Genomic DNA, 17,641 nt, shown 5'->3' with positions numbered 1-17,641 from the left:
TTTTTTTACAGCAGTGTTAGGTTCACAGCAAAATTGACAAGAAAATACAAAGATTTCCCATATACGCCTTGCCACCCCCAGCACACATAGCCTCTCCTATATCAAAATCCCCCACCAGAGTGGTGTATTGATTACAATCGAAGAACCTACATTGACACATCATAATCACCCAAAGCTCATAGTTTGCATTATAGTTCACTTGTGGTGTTGTATATTCTTTGGGCTTGGACAAATGTGTAATGACATATATCCATCATTGTGGTATCATACAGAATATTTTCACTGAGTTAAATAAAAATCTGTATTCCACCTATTCATCCCTCCCTGTCCCCCGCCCACAACCCCTGGCAACCACTGATCTTTTTATTGTCTCAGTGCTTTTTCTCGAATGTCATACAGTTGGAATCATATAGTATGTAGCCTTTTCAGATTGGCTTTTTCACTTGACAATATAAATTTAAGTTTCTTCCACATCTTTTCATGGCATGATAGCTCATTTCTTTTTTTACCCTTAATAATATTTTATTGTCAGGATACATGACAATTGATTGATCCATTCATCTACTGAAGGACTTCTTGGTTCCTTCCAATTTGGGCCAATTATGAATAAAGCTGCTATAACCACCCATAGGTAGGTTTTGAGTGGAAATAAGTTTTCAGCTCCTTTGGGTAAAAACCAAAGGAGCACCACTACTGAGTCATATGGTAAGAGTGTGCTTAGTTCTGTTAGAAACTGCCAAACTGTCTTCCAAAGTGGCTGTACCATTTTGCATCCTACCAGCAATGCAGGAGGGTTCCTATTGCTCCGCATCCTTACCAGCATTTGGTATTGCCAATGTTCTGGATTTTGGCCAATCTAACAGGTGTGTAGTGGTGTCTCGTTTTAAATTGCATTTCCCTGGTGACATGTGATGTGGAGCATCTTTTTGTATGCTTATTTGTCATCTGTATCTTTTTTTTTTGGCCCATTTTTAAATTGGGCTGTTTTCTTATTGAGGTTTAAGAGAGTTTTTTTTGTGTGTGGGGTTTTGTTTTTTTTTTGGACAGTAGTCCTTTATCAGGTGTGTCTTTTGCAAATATTTCTCTCCAGTCTGTGGCTTATCTGTTCATTCCCTTGATGTTGTCCTTTGTAGAGCAAATGTTTTTAATTTTAATGAAGTTCAGCTTATAAATTAATTTTTTAACAGATGGTATCTTTGGTGTTGTGTCTATGATGTCATCACCATACTCAAGGTCACTAGGTTTTTCTTCTGTGTTATCTTTTAGGATTTTTTTAAGAGTATATTTTATTGATTTTTTTACAGAGAGGAAGGAAGAGGGATAGAGAGTTAGAAACATCGATGAGAGAGAAACATCGATTTAGCTGCCTCCTGCACACTCCCCACTGGGGATGTGCCCGCAACCAAGGTACATGCCCTTGACCAGAATCGAACCTGGGACCCTTTAGTCTGCAGGCCGATGCTCTATCCACTGAGCCAAACCGGTTAGGGCCCTTTTAGGATTTTTATAGTTTTGTGTTTTACACTGAGTCTGTGATCCATTCATTCATCTTTTACTTTTTGATCCTGTGCATTTTCATGTGAAGGATAGTTGTCTTTGGTGATGAGAATACTTTTGCTTCTTTTCAATATTTTCCTATTTTTCTATAATAAATAAGTATAATGTAAAAATTAATCAGGTTAATTTTCATAGAAAATTATGAAGTACTCATCTGTAGAATTTACATCTGATTATTCAATTCCCTTTGGTGCCCTTTAAGGCCTGTTTCAACAGGGTTTCTCTACTCTAGAGGATATAGATGCAATTAAAAGAAAACAAAGTCAAAACTCATGTGAAAGCCACAGCTACTCAGTTGAAGGGTTCTTTGTGGATGTGGGGACGTTTTGTATATAACTAGGAGTTCCCAGCACTACTATGCTAATCCTAGCTTCCTCCCAAGCACCCAGGACATGACTGCATGGGCAGACTCTATGGGAATGCTTGTTCTTCACCTGCTAAGATTGGTTTCATTTAAAATCCCCACCCCATGTCTAATATTGTAGATGGCCTTAACCCGTTGGAGTCCCTCTGGAGGAGGGGTTTCCTCTCCTGTGCTTAGAGAGACGGAAGGAAAGAAATAGCCCATAGCCAGACTGTGATTACTAAGACTAGGAGACTTAAAATTCTTAAATAAGAAGCCCTTGTATAGAATTTATCCAGAAAAGTCCTCATGTTTGTACACAAGATTATACTGTACGAATGAACAGTAGTGAGTTGGTTTGATAAATTATATAGTACATACTTATAATGTACTGGGCAGTCACTAAAAATAATGTTACAGAAAAAAATTTAAGAAGATAGAAAAAATTGCAGTATATTAAAAAGGCAAATTGATTCCGTTTTATATTTTAAAATAAAGGTGGAGCACAGAGGATTTTTAGGGCTGTAAAACTACTCTGTATGATATTATAATGGTAATACATGTCATTATACATTTGTCAAAACCCATAGGATATACAATATCAAGAGTGAACCCTATGGAGTTTCCTCAAAAAACTAAAACTGGAACTCCCATTTGACCCAGTGATCCCACTTCTAGGAATATATCCCAAGAAGCTAGAAACACCAATCAGAAAGGATATGTGCACCCCTATGTTCATAGCAGCACAATTTACAATAGCTAAGATTTGGAAACAGCCTAAGTGCCCATCAACAGATGATTGGATTAAAAAACAATGGAATACTACACTGCTATAAAAAAGGAAGGAACTCCTACCATTTGCAACAGCATGGATGGACCTGGAGAGCATTATGCTAAGCAAAATTAGTCAGTCAGAGAAAGATAAATATCACATGATCTCACTCATTTGTGGGATGTAATGAACAACAAACTGATGAACAAAAACAGATCCAGAGACAGAGAAGCATCGATCAGACCGTCAAACCTCAGAGGGAAGGCAGGAGAGGGTGGGGGTAAGGGGGAAAGATCAACCGAAGGACTTGTATGCATGCATATAAGTCTAACCAATGGACACAGACACCAGGGGGGAGAGGGCATGAATAGGGGACTGGGAGGGGGGTATGGGGGGATAAGGACACATATGTAATACCTTAATCAATAAAGAAAGGGAAAAAAAGAGTGAACCCTAATGCCAAATTTATTTTTGATGATAATGATGTGTTAATATAAGTTCATCAATTGTAACAAATGTCCCACTCTGGTGTGGGATGTTGACAATTGGGGAGGTTGTGTGTGTGCAAGGGGTATATAGGAAATCTCTATACGTTCTGTTTAATTTGCTGTGAAGCTAAAACTACTTTGAAAATAAAGTCTATTTGAATTGGAAAAAAGAAAATAACATTTTGTACCCCAAAGTGTTAGCCATGATTATATCTGATGTTCACATATGTACTTCCCTATATTTTCCAAATTGTTAACAATGGACATTTGTTATTTTCATAATCAGAAAAAATATATATTTTTAAAAATGAAGTCCTGGCTATAGGTCTTCAACTCGTCTGTTCTTAGTGTTAACACCCTACTGTCTCTCCTCTTCCTGAAAGGGCCACCTGAGTGAGGGGTATGGACAGCTTTGCAGCATCTACCTCAAACTGCTCAGAACGAAGATGGAATACCACACCAAAGTGAGTCTTTGCTGACAATTCTGCTCTTTCCCCTCCCCCTGCCTCCTCAGCACCTCGATGACGTTAATTGTCAGGTCTTCCAGGTAATAGGACAGCCTGGCTCAGGGAGTATTTATACCACCTCCCAGCTGTGTGAGAGGAAACATTTATAGGACAGCCATGGTCAGGCCCTGGGATATGGCCCGTGTCTTCTGCACCATTTTGGAAATAGGAGGAGGAACCCTATCCAGTAGGTTGCCTTATGAAAATATTTTAGAAGCACTGACTTTACTGTTAATAAAAATCATTCTTCCATTTATATAGCGAGTTTTCACACAGAACCTTCTATAACTTTAGTCAGTATTTCTTATGTATCTAATGCATGTAGAACTGTGTGCTTGGTACCAAATGGCAGGCTAGAATAAGTAAAAAGGGTGCTCTTCGGCATTTGCAGATTCGCTGGGGAGAGGCTTATGTACTTAAGCACCCGTGTATAGTGCGAAGCAGCTACATGTGTCTGTGCCCGGGGAAAAATGCAGAGATGTTTTGAAATGCCTGAGGATTACGGTGTTTGAAAGGGCACCATGAAGGAAGGGGGCTTGATGTGGACCTTGAAGGATGGGTGTGGTGCATTTGGTGGTGGGATGGCATGCCAGGTGGGAGAGAAACCACCTGAATTAGGGAGCTGGCAATACAAATGGAGAAGGAAGGACCGTTAAGAAAAAAATAACAAATTTAGTGTCTTTTATCTCCATTATCTTTTATTAACTTAAAGGGTAGCTTTGATTCATTGAATCCATCCTAGTCTATTAAACCTTTTCTGTACATCACCTAATCCTCACAACAACCCTACAAAGTAGCTATTATTACATCCTAGGAAAATGAAACTCAGAGAGTGGCTGAGTCCCTTGCCTGAGTCACGTAGCTTCTCAGTGAGGCGGTGGAGATTTGAACCCAGGCCCATATGACACTACAGCCTGTGCGAGTCAGTGGCCACCCTTACCTCCCCTCAGGTCTCATTGAGTGCCTGCCAAGGGCCAGAGCTAGTAGGCTCTGAAGAGAAAAAGGTGAATAGACTTTGGCCCTGCTTCTGGGAGTCGTAGTTTGGTTGGGAGAGAAGTGATAGAGGGAGAGAAGATACTAGTAGACTGCAGTAAGGATGAGAATTGAGAGACGCAGGAGCTGGTACAAAAGCACATAGAGGCTATCTGGTTTAGATTGAACCGGGTAGCTTCTCAGAGGCAGTGTGACACCTGAGCTCAGTCGTAGGGTGTTACAGTTGTCTATGCTGCACAACACAACACCCCAAACTTAGTGTCTTGCACCAACAACAGTCCTTTACCATCTCACACTTTCTGTCGGTCAGGAGATCTGGAAGAGCTTGGTGGGGCAGCTCTAGCTACAGGTCTCATGTAGTTGCAGTCAGATGCTGGCTGGAGTCCAACCGTTGGGGGCTGGCCTGCCAGCTCTCTCTTCCTGGAGGCTCAGAGCTAGTCAGGACTTCCTCACAGCCTGATGAAGTTTCCCAAGAGAATAAGGTGGAAGGGCATTTTATTTTATTTTATTTTATTGTTAATCCTCACTGGAGGATATTTTTTCCATTGATTTTTATTTTTTAGAGAGAGTGGAAGGGAGGGCGGAAGGGAGTGGGAAGAGAGATAGAGATAGACATTGATGTGAGAGAGATTCATTGATTGGTTGCAAGCACCTTAACTGGGCCAGGAATCAAACTCGTGACCCTTCAGTGTGCGGGCCAACACTCTAACCACTGAGAAACACCGGCTGAGGCTATGTAGAGAGCTTCTGAGGTGTCATGTTCTGACTTCCTTTCTCTGTTTCCCTTCCAGAATCCCAGGTTCCCAGGCAACCTTCAGATGAGTGACCGGCAGCTGGACGAGGCTGGAGAGAGTGATGTTAACAACTTGTAAGTGGCTGTCCTCGTGCTCTGGACCCAGTGGGGAAGAGAGCTTTTGGGGAATCTCTCACTTCCCATTAGGCTCACTTCCCAGAGGCCCTGATGGTAGAGGCTGGGGCTGGGGTGGGGACTGAAGGCCTTGGGGCCACTTACTGCTGATGCCTTATCCAGAACCCTTCCAGGTTGTCTCACACTTCAGCTCTATCCTCTGGTCCTCTCTACCCTGCCAACCCAGTGTGGTACCTGCCCTCTCCCTTTGCCACTGTCACTATTGAATTCACCCTGCTTTTTCTTCAGATGGCCTCAATACCCACTTAGGTGGAGGCTAAGAACTGGAGCTGGGGTGTGTGTGTGTGTGTGTGTGTGTGTGTGTGTGTGTGTGTGTGCATGTGCGCCTGCGTATGCACATTGGGGTTGGAAGCAGCAGCACAGAGTGTGTGTGTAGGGTGGGGGGCGGGGGAGGCAGGTTAAGTGCTCGCTTTGGGAGGATTAGCTCTCTTTCTTCTTGGGTCTAGTTTTCAGCTAACAGTGGAGATGTTCGACTACCTGGAGTGTGAACTTAACCTCTTCCAAACTGGTGAGTCTCTCCCTCCCATCTGGCCCAGGCTTCCATGGGAATTGCCTCATTCCCAGCCTTGTTCCCGACTTGGACCGGCCAGGCTTGTCCGCCTCTCCCTACGAGCTGCACAGCACAGGGTCAGGAACATGGAGACACAGGCTCTCCGTCCCTCGTGCACAGAGGGGCTGAAGCTCTGGGGCATTTTCAGAGTCGGTGATTTCAGATCTGAGCAGGATGACCACACTCCCCAGCTCACTGGCTTCGCCCCTGAAGTCCAGGCCTCCAAGAGCCCAAAGACAGGTCTGGCCTCTTTGACAGCCCATGGACTATGGCCCCAACATTGGCTGGTCCTTGGCCAGCCCTGTCTGCTGCTCAGCCAGGCTGGCACTCGGGCTCAATTTCTGTCAGAAGGGCTGCTGTCTGCTGTTTGGTCGGTAGCCAGGTTGAGTTGGGTTGTTACCGAAGGCCACATGAGAAGTCCTAATCCCTGGGAGGGGGAGCGCTGGGGGCTCCCTTCTGCTGAGAGTTCTGGTGCCTCTAGGCCAGTGATGGCGAACCTATGACACGTGTGTCAGAGGTGACACGCGAACTCATTTTTTGGTTGATTTTTCTTTGTTAAATGGCATTTAAATATATAAAATAAATATCAAAAATATACATCTTTGTTTTACTATGGTTGCAAGTGTCAAAAAATTTCTATATGTGACACGGCACCAGAGTTAAGTTAGGGTTTTTCAAAATGCTGACACGCCGAGCTCAAAAGGTTCGCCATCACTGCTCTAGGCTGTCAGCCCCTAACACTTCCTGACAAGACTTGAGAGGGAAGCAACTGGTTCCCTTGTCTCCTGTGTGCTCTCATCCCTACACTTCCCAGCATGGCTCTTCCTCTGTTGCTGGGGAACGGAAGAGCTAGTTTTCTGAGATTCGGGATGTTCTGTGACAAGTGTCCAGCTCTGTGAAAGCACAAGCATGTGTGCACAAGCTTGGAGACCTCAGCGTTTGGGCATGTAGGCCACTCCTGGGGCTTTGATTCTCATGAAAGACAGAAACTCTCTCACTCTAAGTTGCAGCTTTTTGCAGTAAGTTCATCTATGTAGCAAATCATTACAATTGGCCGGTTAATTCCAGCTGTACCAGGCCTGTGCCAGGGCAGCAAACTCCTTGATACTTTGACTAATCAGTTCAGTGCAGGATGTGGTCAGAGGAACACCCGAAACAGATGGAAACTATGGTTTGTGGAAGAAATAAGAAGGCACTGGGCCTACTAGCAACCTGTTTGAGCAGAGTCTTCCACAGAAGTCAATAGAGGAGTAAAAATGAAACAAAATCCAGTCCCTGCTTAAGGCATTCCCAGCAAGGTAGGAGAAATGGTGTAGAGGCGAATTATTTTTAATGCATTAGAAATCTTTGCATAAATGTATCCAAACAACTACACATTGTTGGGGCTGACTTTCAGTTATTGCGCTCTGGGCAGGAAGGGCCTGGGTGGGTAAGTGAGAATTCATTGACATTCAGCTTTGGAATGTGCTTAATTGAAAGCAGGTATGAGTGATATTCTAGGAATTGTCATCCTTGGGAGAGTCAGCCTAGAAGTTGCCGCTGAGCTGACCCAAGCTCTCCTCCAGGAGCTCTGGCCTTCTTGTCAGTCTGCCCGCCACTGCAGTCGTGGGTGGGAAAACAGGCAAATGTCTCAGCCTTTGGGGCTGTCCCTTCCAGTCACTGGCAAACGGTTGGAGTTAGAGTAAGCGAAGGAGTGGTAACACCCGCCAGGATGTGACGAGGCCGGGAGGATGAGTAAGTGGTGCAGGCAAATGCCGCACCCCAGGTGGCCAGGCTGCTCCCACCTCCCAGGACACCTGGCTGCTCTTATCTGCATTGTTCACTCGTATTGTTACCACTGGATGCTGAGCTTCTCCTCAGAATCAGGAACCGTGCCCTACTCATCTCTGTTCTAGCCCAGTGCCTGGTCTAGAGCAAGCGCTCAACAGCACAGTTCAAGGATGCTTGCCTTAGATGAGCAGCAGTGAAGAAACAGCAGGAACAGAGTTCATAACATGGTGACAGCATCTGGCTGAATGCTCTGGGCTTATCAGGTGATTAGCTACTTAGAGTTTTCTAGAGGAGAGCTACCCAGTTGGCACAACCTTTCCAAGGATGTTGGTGGCCTTCTCGTCCCTGAAAGAGCCCTCATTTGGAATCAAGAGCCCCCTTCTGCCTGTCTGCCCTGCTGCCTGCCCTGTCCCTGGTCACCTGCTGTGTGACACAAAACCCATGAAGGTGGTGTCGGAGGAAGTTCTCCAGCTTTTAAGTCCTGGTCTGTGACTCCGTGAGGTTCCAACGGTACCCTCAGGAGGATGCCCCTGGCTTTCAGCTCTGGGAGATGGACCAGTTACAGTTAACATATATTTTGAGCACTTACAGTGGTTCTCAAACTATGATCCCTGGACCAGCAGTGTTAGCATCACCTAAAAAACTGGTTAGAAAAGCACATGCTCAGGTCCCACCCGACACAGTGGATCTGGGACTGAGACCCAGCAAGCAGTGTCCTAACAAGGCCCCCAGGTCTGCACTGTCCAGTATGGCAACCACTAGCCACGTGTGACTATTTAAGTTAATTACAATTAGCCCTAACCCGTTTGGCTCAGTGGATAGAGCTTCAGCCTGCAGACTCAAGGGTCCCAGGTTCGATTCTTGTCAAGGGCATGTACCTTGGTTGCAGGCACATACCCAGTAGGAAGTGTGCAGGAGGCAGCTGATCAATGTTTCTCTCTCATCGATGTTTCTGGCTCTCTATCCCTCTTCTTTCCTCTCTGAAAAAATTAATAAAATATATTTTAAAAAATAAAATTAATTATAATTAAATAACATTAAAAAGTGAGGTCCTACCCGGCCAGCATGGCTCAGTGGTTGAGGGTCGACCTATGAACCTGGAGGTCACGGTTTGATTCCAGTCAGGGCACATGCCCGGGTTGAGGGCTCGATCTCCAGTGTGGGGTATGCAGGAGACAGCTGATCAGTGATTCTCTCTCATCACTGATGTTTCTATCTCTCTCTCCCTCTCCCTTCCTCTCTGAAATCAATAAAACTATATATTTTTTTTTAAAAAAAGGTCCTCAGTTGCACTAGGCATATTTCAGGCACTCGGTAGCCACGTGTGGCTAGCATATTGGACGGCATATTTGGAACACTTCCATCATCACAGAATTCAACTGGCCAGTGTTACCAGGTGATTCTAATGCTTGCTACAGTTTGAGAACCACTGAGCTCGAAAATACAGCTTTTGACTGGCTGCATAGTAGAATCACCTGGGGAGCTTTTGAAACCTACTGATGCCCAGTCCTACTCCAGACCAATAAAACAGAATGAGTGTGCGGGGGAGTTGCAGGCAGACATTAGTAGTTTTTAAATTTCCCCAGATGATTCTAATCAATCTCAAAGCCAAAGTTTAGAACCACTGCCCAGTACTACACACTTTCCACAACATTTTCATTTAATTCTTACAAGACCTCTATGAAGCATGTGCTATTAGAACCATCTGCATTTTATAGAAAATCATCTGTTGGCACGAGAGGTTGAGTAACGTGTCCGTGGTCACATTGCAAGTCTAGATGTTCCTGGATACCCAGGGGCATTCCTAGAAAGCAGCGTTAGGCCTGGAGGTGGAGCACTCTGTAATTCCCTGCCAGAGTGGAGCCTAAGCAAGCCAGAAGAATTGAGGATGGCCGCCTTGCAGTGACAGCTGCTTTTAATTTGTGTCAAGAAAAGCTGCCTTTTAATTAGAACCGTTTGGAGTTTTCTCCAGCTGCCAGACTAAGCCAGTTAACAGGGATTAGTACCATCGGGCAGGCCAGGCACAGCAGCTCTGGGTTTTCCTCCGGGGCAGCCCCACTCACTGAGGGACTGCAGAGAAGGTCCTTCGTTGCCAGCCATGTGTGTAGTTCTGAAGGTGGTGGGCAGCCACTGCAGACAGGACATGGGCCCAGGCCACTGGTTTGTGCTGAGGGTCGACAACCAGGCATCTCATTGCTTGGTTTAGGAGCAAGTGCCGGGAGTTAATGTGGAGGGGTCTTGGGAGCAAGACACTGAGGGAGCAACTTGCTCTCTGGAGCTTGGGAGAATGCAGGGCAGTACTTCTGTTGACCTGCTCCAACGACCTCATCAGCCTTTGATCCTGATGGCCATCCTCCTCCCAGTGCCTGGCCTGGGTTCTTGCAGGCTCTCCAATCATCACCCAAGGCTCTGGCACATCCCCCCTTTTGCTGCCCCAACAACCCTATGGCAAGCCACCAGGAACCCAAGGCTGACTTACTCCCTTCCTCGTGTTCTGATCCATGTTTGATATGTTCCCCACATGTTAACTAACTATTGCCACCACCAGATTGGCTGCTTCTCAGGGTCAGGGCTACCATCAGACTGTTCATGCGTGAGAGGAAGGGCTGGATTGGCTATCTCAGCAACCCCTTCAGTCCTGAAATTCTGATGTCCCACAGAGCTGAGGCGTTCCGTCTCCTCATTACCTTTAAATCAGAAACTGGAAAATGATGTGTCAGTCTCTCTGATCAGCCTGGGCCAGAGGCCACGAAGCTCCTCTAGGAGGGCTCCCCCTCATCGAGGTGCTCCACCAGGCTCTGGGTAAATCCCCTTTTTACCGGCTTCACAGAGCTGTGCACAGGAGAGCAGAGCTCACCTGTTCATGACAGGAGCGCCTCGGCTTCTGGGAGCACAGGCTTTGGTCTGGCCATTGCTGGCCACACAGGCGCTATCTTTTAACTCATCACCAATCAGCAAAACCAGTTTGTTTGTTTTTTTGTTTTTTTCTAAAATCAGTTCTTGGCTTTGTGACCACTTTCAAGTCACTTACTGTCAGTTCCCTCACCTGTGTACCAGGGTACTTTTAATTATCTTGTAGGAACAGTGTAAGGTGTAAGTGCATTAAATACGATAGTGTATGCCCAGAATAGGTCCTCAGTGTATGTGAGACCCCTGCCTTCTGCCCTTTGAGAAAGTCACCTATAGTTTCCTAGCTCCACTGCCTCTCCCCCTTCTTTTATTTTCTAGTGTTCAACTCCCTGGACATGTCCCGCTCTGTATCTGTGACGACAGCTGGGCAGTGCCGCCTCGCCCCGCTGATCCAGGTCATTTTGGACTGCAGTCACCTCTATGATTACACTGTCAAGCTTCTCTTCAAACTCCACTCCTGTGAGTACACTGGCCAGATCTTCTCTGAGCTTCTGGCTGGAAGGAGGAGCTCAGCCTGAGGCTGTCCCTGCAGAAATGCAGCTCCTCAGTGGCCTGAGCTGTCTGTCAGCCTCTGTTCCAAACAGCCCTGGGGCTCCCAGCCAGCTTGAGCAGAGCAGGGTGCAAACTTTGGTGTGCCCAGTGAAGCACCTGGTTTGCCACAGTGGTGTCCCAGGATGGTCCTCTCCCTCCATCCCTGGCTTTACCTCATCTCCATCCATGCATGTCATGTATTCTACGAACCACACAAATGATGACAGACCTGGCTTTAGACTATTAGAGAGAAATATAAAAATTTTATATTTTATATTTCTCTCTAAAATTCCATTTGTACAAAGAGACTGTGTTGATGAACACTTTGAAAACCCCTGAAAGCAGCAAAGGCAGTGGTTTTCAAAGTGTTCATCAACACAGTCTCTTTGTACAAATGGAATTTTAGAGAGAAATATCAACACTAATAAAAGAGAAAAATGGTAATTGGCGTACGAGCTACCCTTTTCATTGGCTAATCAGGGCTATATGCAAATTAACTGCCAACTAAGATTGGCAGTTAACTGCCAACAAGATGGCGGTTAATTTGCGTATGTAGGCACAATGCAGGGAGGCGAAAGGGAAAGCAGGAAGAAGCCCCCTGCCACTGACAGTGATCAGAAACCCAGGGGGGAGCTAAGAGCTGGGGGGCAGGGCAAAGGCGGCCCTGGGGCCGCCTTTGCCCTGCCCCCCAGCCATGATGGGAGAATCAGGTGCCTTTGCTGCCCTGGCCAGTGATAGCAGGAAGTAGGGGTGGAGCCAGCGATGGGAGCTGGGCACGGTCGAAGCTGGCAGTCCCGGGAGCTAGGGGTCTCTTGCCTGGGCCTAAAGCGAAGCCCACGATCGTGGGGCCGCTGCAGCTGCGGGTCCCCACTGCCCAGGCCGGACGCCTCAGCCAGAGGCATCCTGCAGGGGCAGGGGCAGAGCCCGCGCGATCACAGCGCCCCCCGCTGCCACTGCAGGTCCCCGCTGCCACTGCAGGTCCCCGCTGCCCGGGCCGGACGCCTAGGCCAGAGGCGTCAGGCCTGGGCAAGGGGCCGATCCTGCGATTGGAGGATGATGGGGGTCAATGCCTGAGGGCTCCCAGTATGTGAGAGGGGGCAGGCTGGGCTGAGGGACACTCACCCCCACACACACCCAGTGCACGAATTTCGTGCACCGGGCCCCTAGTAAAATATAAAACAGCTGCTCAAGTAAATGGAGTGCTGATCTTGACCTAGCCACAGATCCTTGGGATGCTTTTGCAGAATCAATTTTTGAGATTACTGGTCCTGCAGAAGTTCTTATACCTTCATGTGCTTTTGGTTTAAAACGATGAATGTGGTGTGGGGGTAGCCCGGGCCACACACTAAGGTGGCCACAGTGAAGGGTATACACATGCAGAAGGTGTGGGTGATGGAAACCAAGAAAAATCGAGACATAAATGGTATTAGCAAGATGTATTTTAGAATTCTCGGACAAGGGGCACTCTGGAACTGTGGTCACTGACAAGGAACGGGTCTGGTTACTTAGGACGAGGGAGCCATCATTACTCTGATGAATCCAGGAGGTTTTGGTGGAAGGGAAGTTGAAATTCGATGTTCAAGGATTAGAAGGGCTTTGGAGCAGATGGGCATGTCTGAAGGGAGCAGAGATTGGACTACATTCCAAGAGAAAGTGGGCAGTTACTTAGAAGCTCTGAATATAGATGAACTTGTAATTGTTTCTAAGATGCTATGGGACACAGTTTCCCACTAGAACAGCGGTCGCCAACCTTTCGGACCCCAAGGACCACCAGTGGTCCGCGGGCCACCGGCTGGCGACCCCTGCACTGGAACATCCCCACTTTCTTATAAAGTGGTGAGTTATGAGAAGAGACAGGTCATTAAGTATTTGGGTTTAAAGGCCTTCATTACAGCCAAAGCAATAAACAAGACCCTCCTGGGTGGCCTCCGGGAACTCGGTAGCATGGAAAAAGAGTGAGAGACACTCCGTACAGTATATACTTTCCTAAAAATAAAATTTTATTTTAGAATAGTTGAGATCTACAGAAAAGTTGCAGATAGTTCAGAATTCCATATACTCCCAATCCAGTTTTCTCTATTGTCAACATCTTAGATTAGTATGATATATTTGTCACAACTAATGAACTGACATTGATACATTACTATTAACTGAAATCCATACTTCCTTCAGGTTTCCATAGTTTTTACCTAATGTCATTTTTCTGCCTATGGTCCCATTCAGTCATGCCTCCTTAGTCTCCTCTCAGCTGTGACAGTTTCTTAGACTTTCCTTGTTTTTGATGACGTTGACAGTTTTGAGGAGTCCTGGTCAGATATCTTGTAGCATGCCCCTCGATTTGAGTCCGCCACTTTTCTCGTGACTGGACTGGGGTTCTGGGAGACAGATCACCAAGGTAAAGTGCCGTTGCCACCCACTCTATACTTCTTCCATTTTGGATTATCAGACCTTATACATGTGCTACCTTCTTATACCAAATGAATAGATCACCTAGTCCCATGGTCGGCAAACTGCGGCTCACGAGCCACATGCGGCTCTTTGGCCCCTTGAGTGTGGCTCTTCCTAAGCCTTAGGAGTACCCTAATTAAGTTAATAACAATGTGCCTACCTATATAGTTTGAGTTTAAAAAATTTGGCTCTCAAAAGAAGTTTCAGTTGTTGTACTGTTGATATTTGGCTCTGTTGACTAATGAGTTTGCTGACCACTGACCTAGTCAATAAGATTTAAATTTTAAAAATAAAACAAACAAAAAATAAAAGGCTGAGTTGTGCTCTACAACTGAAATACACAGAATCAGAATCACACATCCTGTGAGGCGAAAGGACCGTAGAGAAAACCCACTCAGGGGGAGGCTTGTCCCACGTCACAGAGTTAGCAGAACCAGTGGGCACTCGGCCTAATCTTCCGAGTCTCAGTCCATGGTCTTTCTTCTGACAGGCATCCTCTCAGGCAGGCTCTGTGGGTCTCTTCCAGACTAATGTCTGCTCTGGCCTTCATCCAGGGTACCCAGTGCAAACACCTCTGGGAAGAACCCTCACCCCCTCTCTCTGAGGCCAGCTGTGGTCATCTGCTGCTTGGCCAGGTCACCGCTTGCTTCTTCCATGGTCAGGGACACAGCTTCCAGTCCACTGTGTCCAGCATGGCTTGCACTTTAGGAGTGAACAGAAGGAAAGATTTGCAGGATAAGCACCCAGACTCCCTGTTGGTCCTGTTGAGCCTCCTTGCATACCAGTCCTGGGGCAGCTCTAGGCCAGGAATGCCCACCGGCAGGGTTGGCCACAAGCCCCAGGAGAGATGGTCCTCTGTGGCTTGACCTGCCTGCTGGCCCTCCTCATCCTTCTCACTCTTACAATTTCTTTTTCTTTTTTTTTTTTTATTGCTTAAAATATTACAAAGAGTATTACATATGTCTCCTTTTTTTCCCCCCGCCAATGACAATCCCCTGGCCTCCTCTACCCCCCAGTGTCTTATGTCCATTGGTTATGCTTATATGCATGCATACAAGTCCTTTGGTTGATCTCTTACCCACCCCCCTCCTGCCCTCCCACCCTCCCCGGCCTTCCTGCTGTAGTTTGACAGTCTGTTCGAGGCAGCTCTGCCTCTGTATCTATTTTTGTTCATAAGTTTATAATGGTCTTTATTATCCAGAAATGTCACTCTTACAATTTCTCCCAGGTCTCCCAGCTGACACCCTGCAAGGCCACCGGGACCGTTTCATGGAGCAATTCACAAAGTAAGTGATGGAAATGAAGGCGAATCAAAAGAGTGCATAGAGTCAATCCATACAACAGCATTTGCTTTAAAATAATTGAGGAATGAGGGTATTTTAAAGCAATAAAATGAAGAAAAAGAATTAGGGGGGTGGCAAACCTACCAGTGCCTGGGGAAGCTGTTGTTTCTCTAATAAATCCCATAAAAGCACACAGAAGAAGGCGATTTCATCACCTGCTTCATGCCCAGGGCCTCATCCTCTTCACTTTTTCTTCTCCCTTAGTTCTTGTGGTCTTCACCATGTACGCGCTCACAATTCCCAAATCTGTATCACTGGCAGAACCTTACCTCTGAACTCCAGTCTCACATACCACATTGTCTATGTGACACCTATACATTAAACTTAAATTTCAAATCGAACTCTAGGTTTTCCTCCAAGAACCATTTTCTCCCTGGTCTTTTCTACCTCAGTAAATACTGCCGTCATTCATTTAGGCCAGAGATTTAGAGCTCATCTTGTATTTATTGATTGATTGATTGATTGATTTCAGAGAGGGAGGGAGAGGGAGAGATAGATAGAAACATCAATGATGAGAGAGAATCCACTGATCAGCCACCTCCTGCACACCCCCCACTGGGAACTGAGCCTGCAACCCAGGAATCGAACTGTGACCTCCTGGTTCACAGGTTGATGCTCACACTGAGCCACACCTGCAGGGCAGAACTCGCCATTTTCCTCATCCCCCAAATCCAAATCCATTCACAGGTTCAAATGTTCACAAGCTACAAATATATTTGGCTCCGGTCATATCTCCTCCCATCTAGACTTCTACTCTGCCCACCTGCAATACTATCCTCACCCAGCAGTTAGAACATCCTTGTAAAAATGTAAAAACCCTTGCTCAGAATCTTTCAATGGCTTCTGGTTGCACTGAGAATAAAAGCCAAGCTCTACTTTACAAGACCCCTGCATGAGCTGATGCCTGCCTGCCATCTCTGACCTTGTCTCCAGAGCTCAACCTGTTTCAGCCACACAGGGTCCTCCTCCAGTTCCTGGAACAGACTCAGTGCAGTGCTCCCTCGGGGGCTTCATTTTGCTGTTCCCTCTCCTGGGGACACTATTCCCTCTCCTGGGGATTCTCTTTGCCCAGCCTGACCAGCTGCAGGTCATCCTTGGTCACCTGCTCTCAGGCAGTCTTTGGTCCCCTTAGTTGAGTTGGGTAGTCCCCATCTCCTGATCCTCCAACCTTATCTCTCCCACCCCCTGTATTCTCTCTCATAGCACCCTGTTTAATTCCTTCATCGTTTTTATCACAACTTTATTTCTTGTTTGACTGTCTTGTCTATTATATCCCTAGCGGCTGATACAAAACAATTAAGCATATAGTGTTTAATAAATATTTGCATGAATTAATGAGCTAGTAAGTCAACTATCTAGTCTAGAAGAAGAAGAGCTTGTCTGATTGAGAGGCTAATTATTCTGGTGCGTTTGGAAAAGAAAATTGGTAGCTAGATAAAAAGTAAAACTCATCTCTCAGTTAAGTGTGTCCAGGAAGAGGGGAAGGAATGGAGTGGGAGATAAAAGAACCGAGGAAGGGAATCAGCGTAGCAGGGTTCATTTTGACACCCTTGTTTTTCCTGTTAATGTCTTCAGCCTTGACAACAGGAAGAGCATACCCCCCAAATCGCAGGCTTAGGCTTCTGCTGCTCCTGGCTCCCAGCAGCAATCAGACGACAAGTTCAGGGCTGTACTAACCTCTTGATTTCCTTGTTCCAGTTGAAAAGCCTCATCTGTTTATTCTATAACAAATGGCTTACTAAGCCCTAGGAGACAGGCCCTGGGGCTGATTTCCTGGAATGTTAAATTCCAGTAGCTTTTGAAAGCAGTAGAGACTGTTACTGTTGGCTCCATTCCAGAAAGGAGACGTGTAGTCAGGTGATTTTATTTCCTTTAATTTTTTCTAGCTTATGAAAACATCTCCCATGAGTATCCACCTCACTTTCTCTTCTAGCAGGCACAGCGGTTCTCTGAGGTGTAACTATCTAATTCTGGGAAAGCAGCAATGACGTCACAGGGATGGTCCTAACCCTGGGGTCTGAAGGGCTGTCATGAGACCCCAGGGATTTAGCTTATTGGGCTAAGCGGAAGAAAATTCTGTGTTGCAGGGAGCAGGTGCTGAGATCCATGACCTCTTCCATCTCAGAAAATATGCCCGGTGCTCTCAGCTTTCTTGTCCTTCAATGTTTAGATTCAAAATAGAGACTTGAGGATGAGGGGGGAAAAATGATTTCTTTATTCCCATATTCGTCCAAGATGAGGCCACAGGATTCTCCCAATGAATACTTGTTAAATAATTCCTCTATGCTTGGTACTGTGGTAAACCTAGATCAGCAGGGCCCTCTAGAACCTGATTGTCTAATTGGGAAGATAGCAAATAGCTCTAACACAAGGTGATTTAATTAAAATGAGATCTACCTTACCTTGGCTGGTGTGGCTCAGTTGGTTGGGCATCGTCCCATGCACCAAAAGGTTGTTGGTTCAGTTTCCAGTCAGGGCACATTCCCAAGTATGAGGCTCAAT

The 17,641-nt window shown here is 46.2% G+C and overlaps 1 protein-coding gene across 1 annotated transcript in view; it reads left to right on the top strand.

The window, feature by feature from the left end:
- HIP1 (huntingtin interacting protein 1) overlaps positions 1-17,641 on the top strand; it is a 137,344-nt gene that overhangs the window by 96,132 nt on the left and 23,571 nt on the right. The window contains exons 5-9 of the mRNA XM_059693493.1: positions 3,544-3,624; positions 5,451-5,527; positions 6,034-6,095; positions 11,136-11,276; positions 15,025-15,082. Coding sequence (XP_059549476.1) covers positions 3,544-3,624; positions 5,451-5,527; positions 6,034-6,095; positions 11,136-11,276; positions 15,025-15,082 — 419 coding nt within the window. The remainder of the gene's footprint in view (positions 1-3,543; positions 3,625-5,450; positions 5,528-6,033; positions 6,096-11,135; positions 11,277-15,024; positions 15,083-17,641) is intronic.

This window comes from Myotis daubentonii, chromosome 4, assembly GCF_963259705.1.
Source record: "Myotis daubentonii chromosome 4, mMyoDau2.1, whole genome shotgun sequence".
In the NCBI taxonomy this organism is placed as follows: Eukaryota; Metazoa; Chordata; class Mammalia; order Chiroptera; family Vespertilionidae; genus Myotis; species Myotis daubentonii.
Note: the sequence above shows the minus strand (reverse complement) of the source record. Positions and strands in the feature narration are given on the sequence as shown.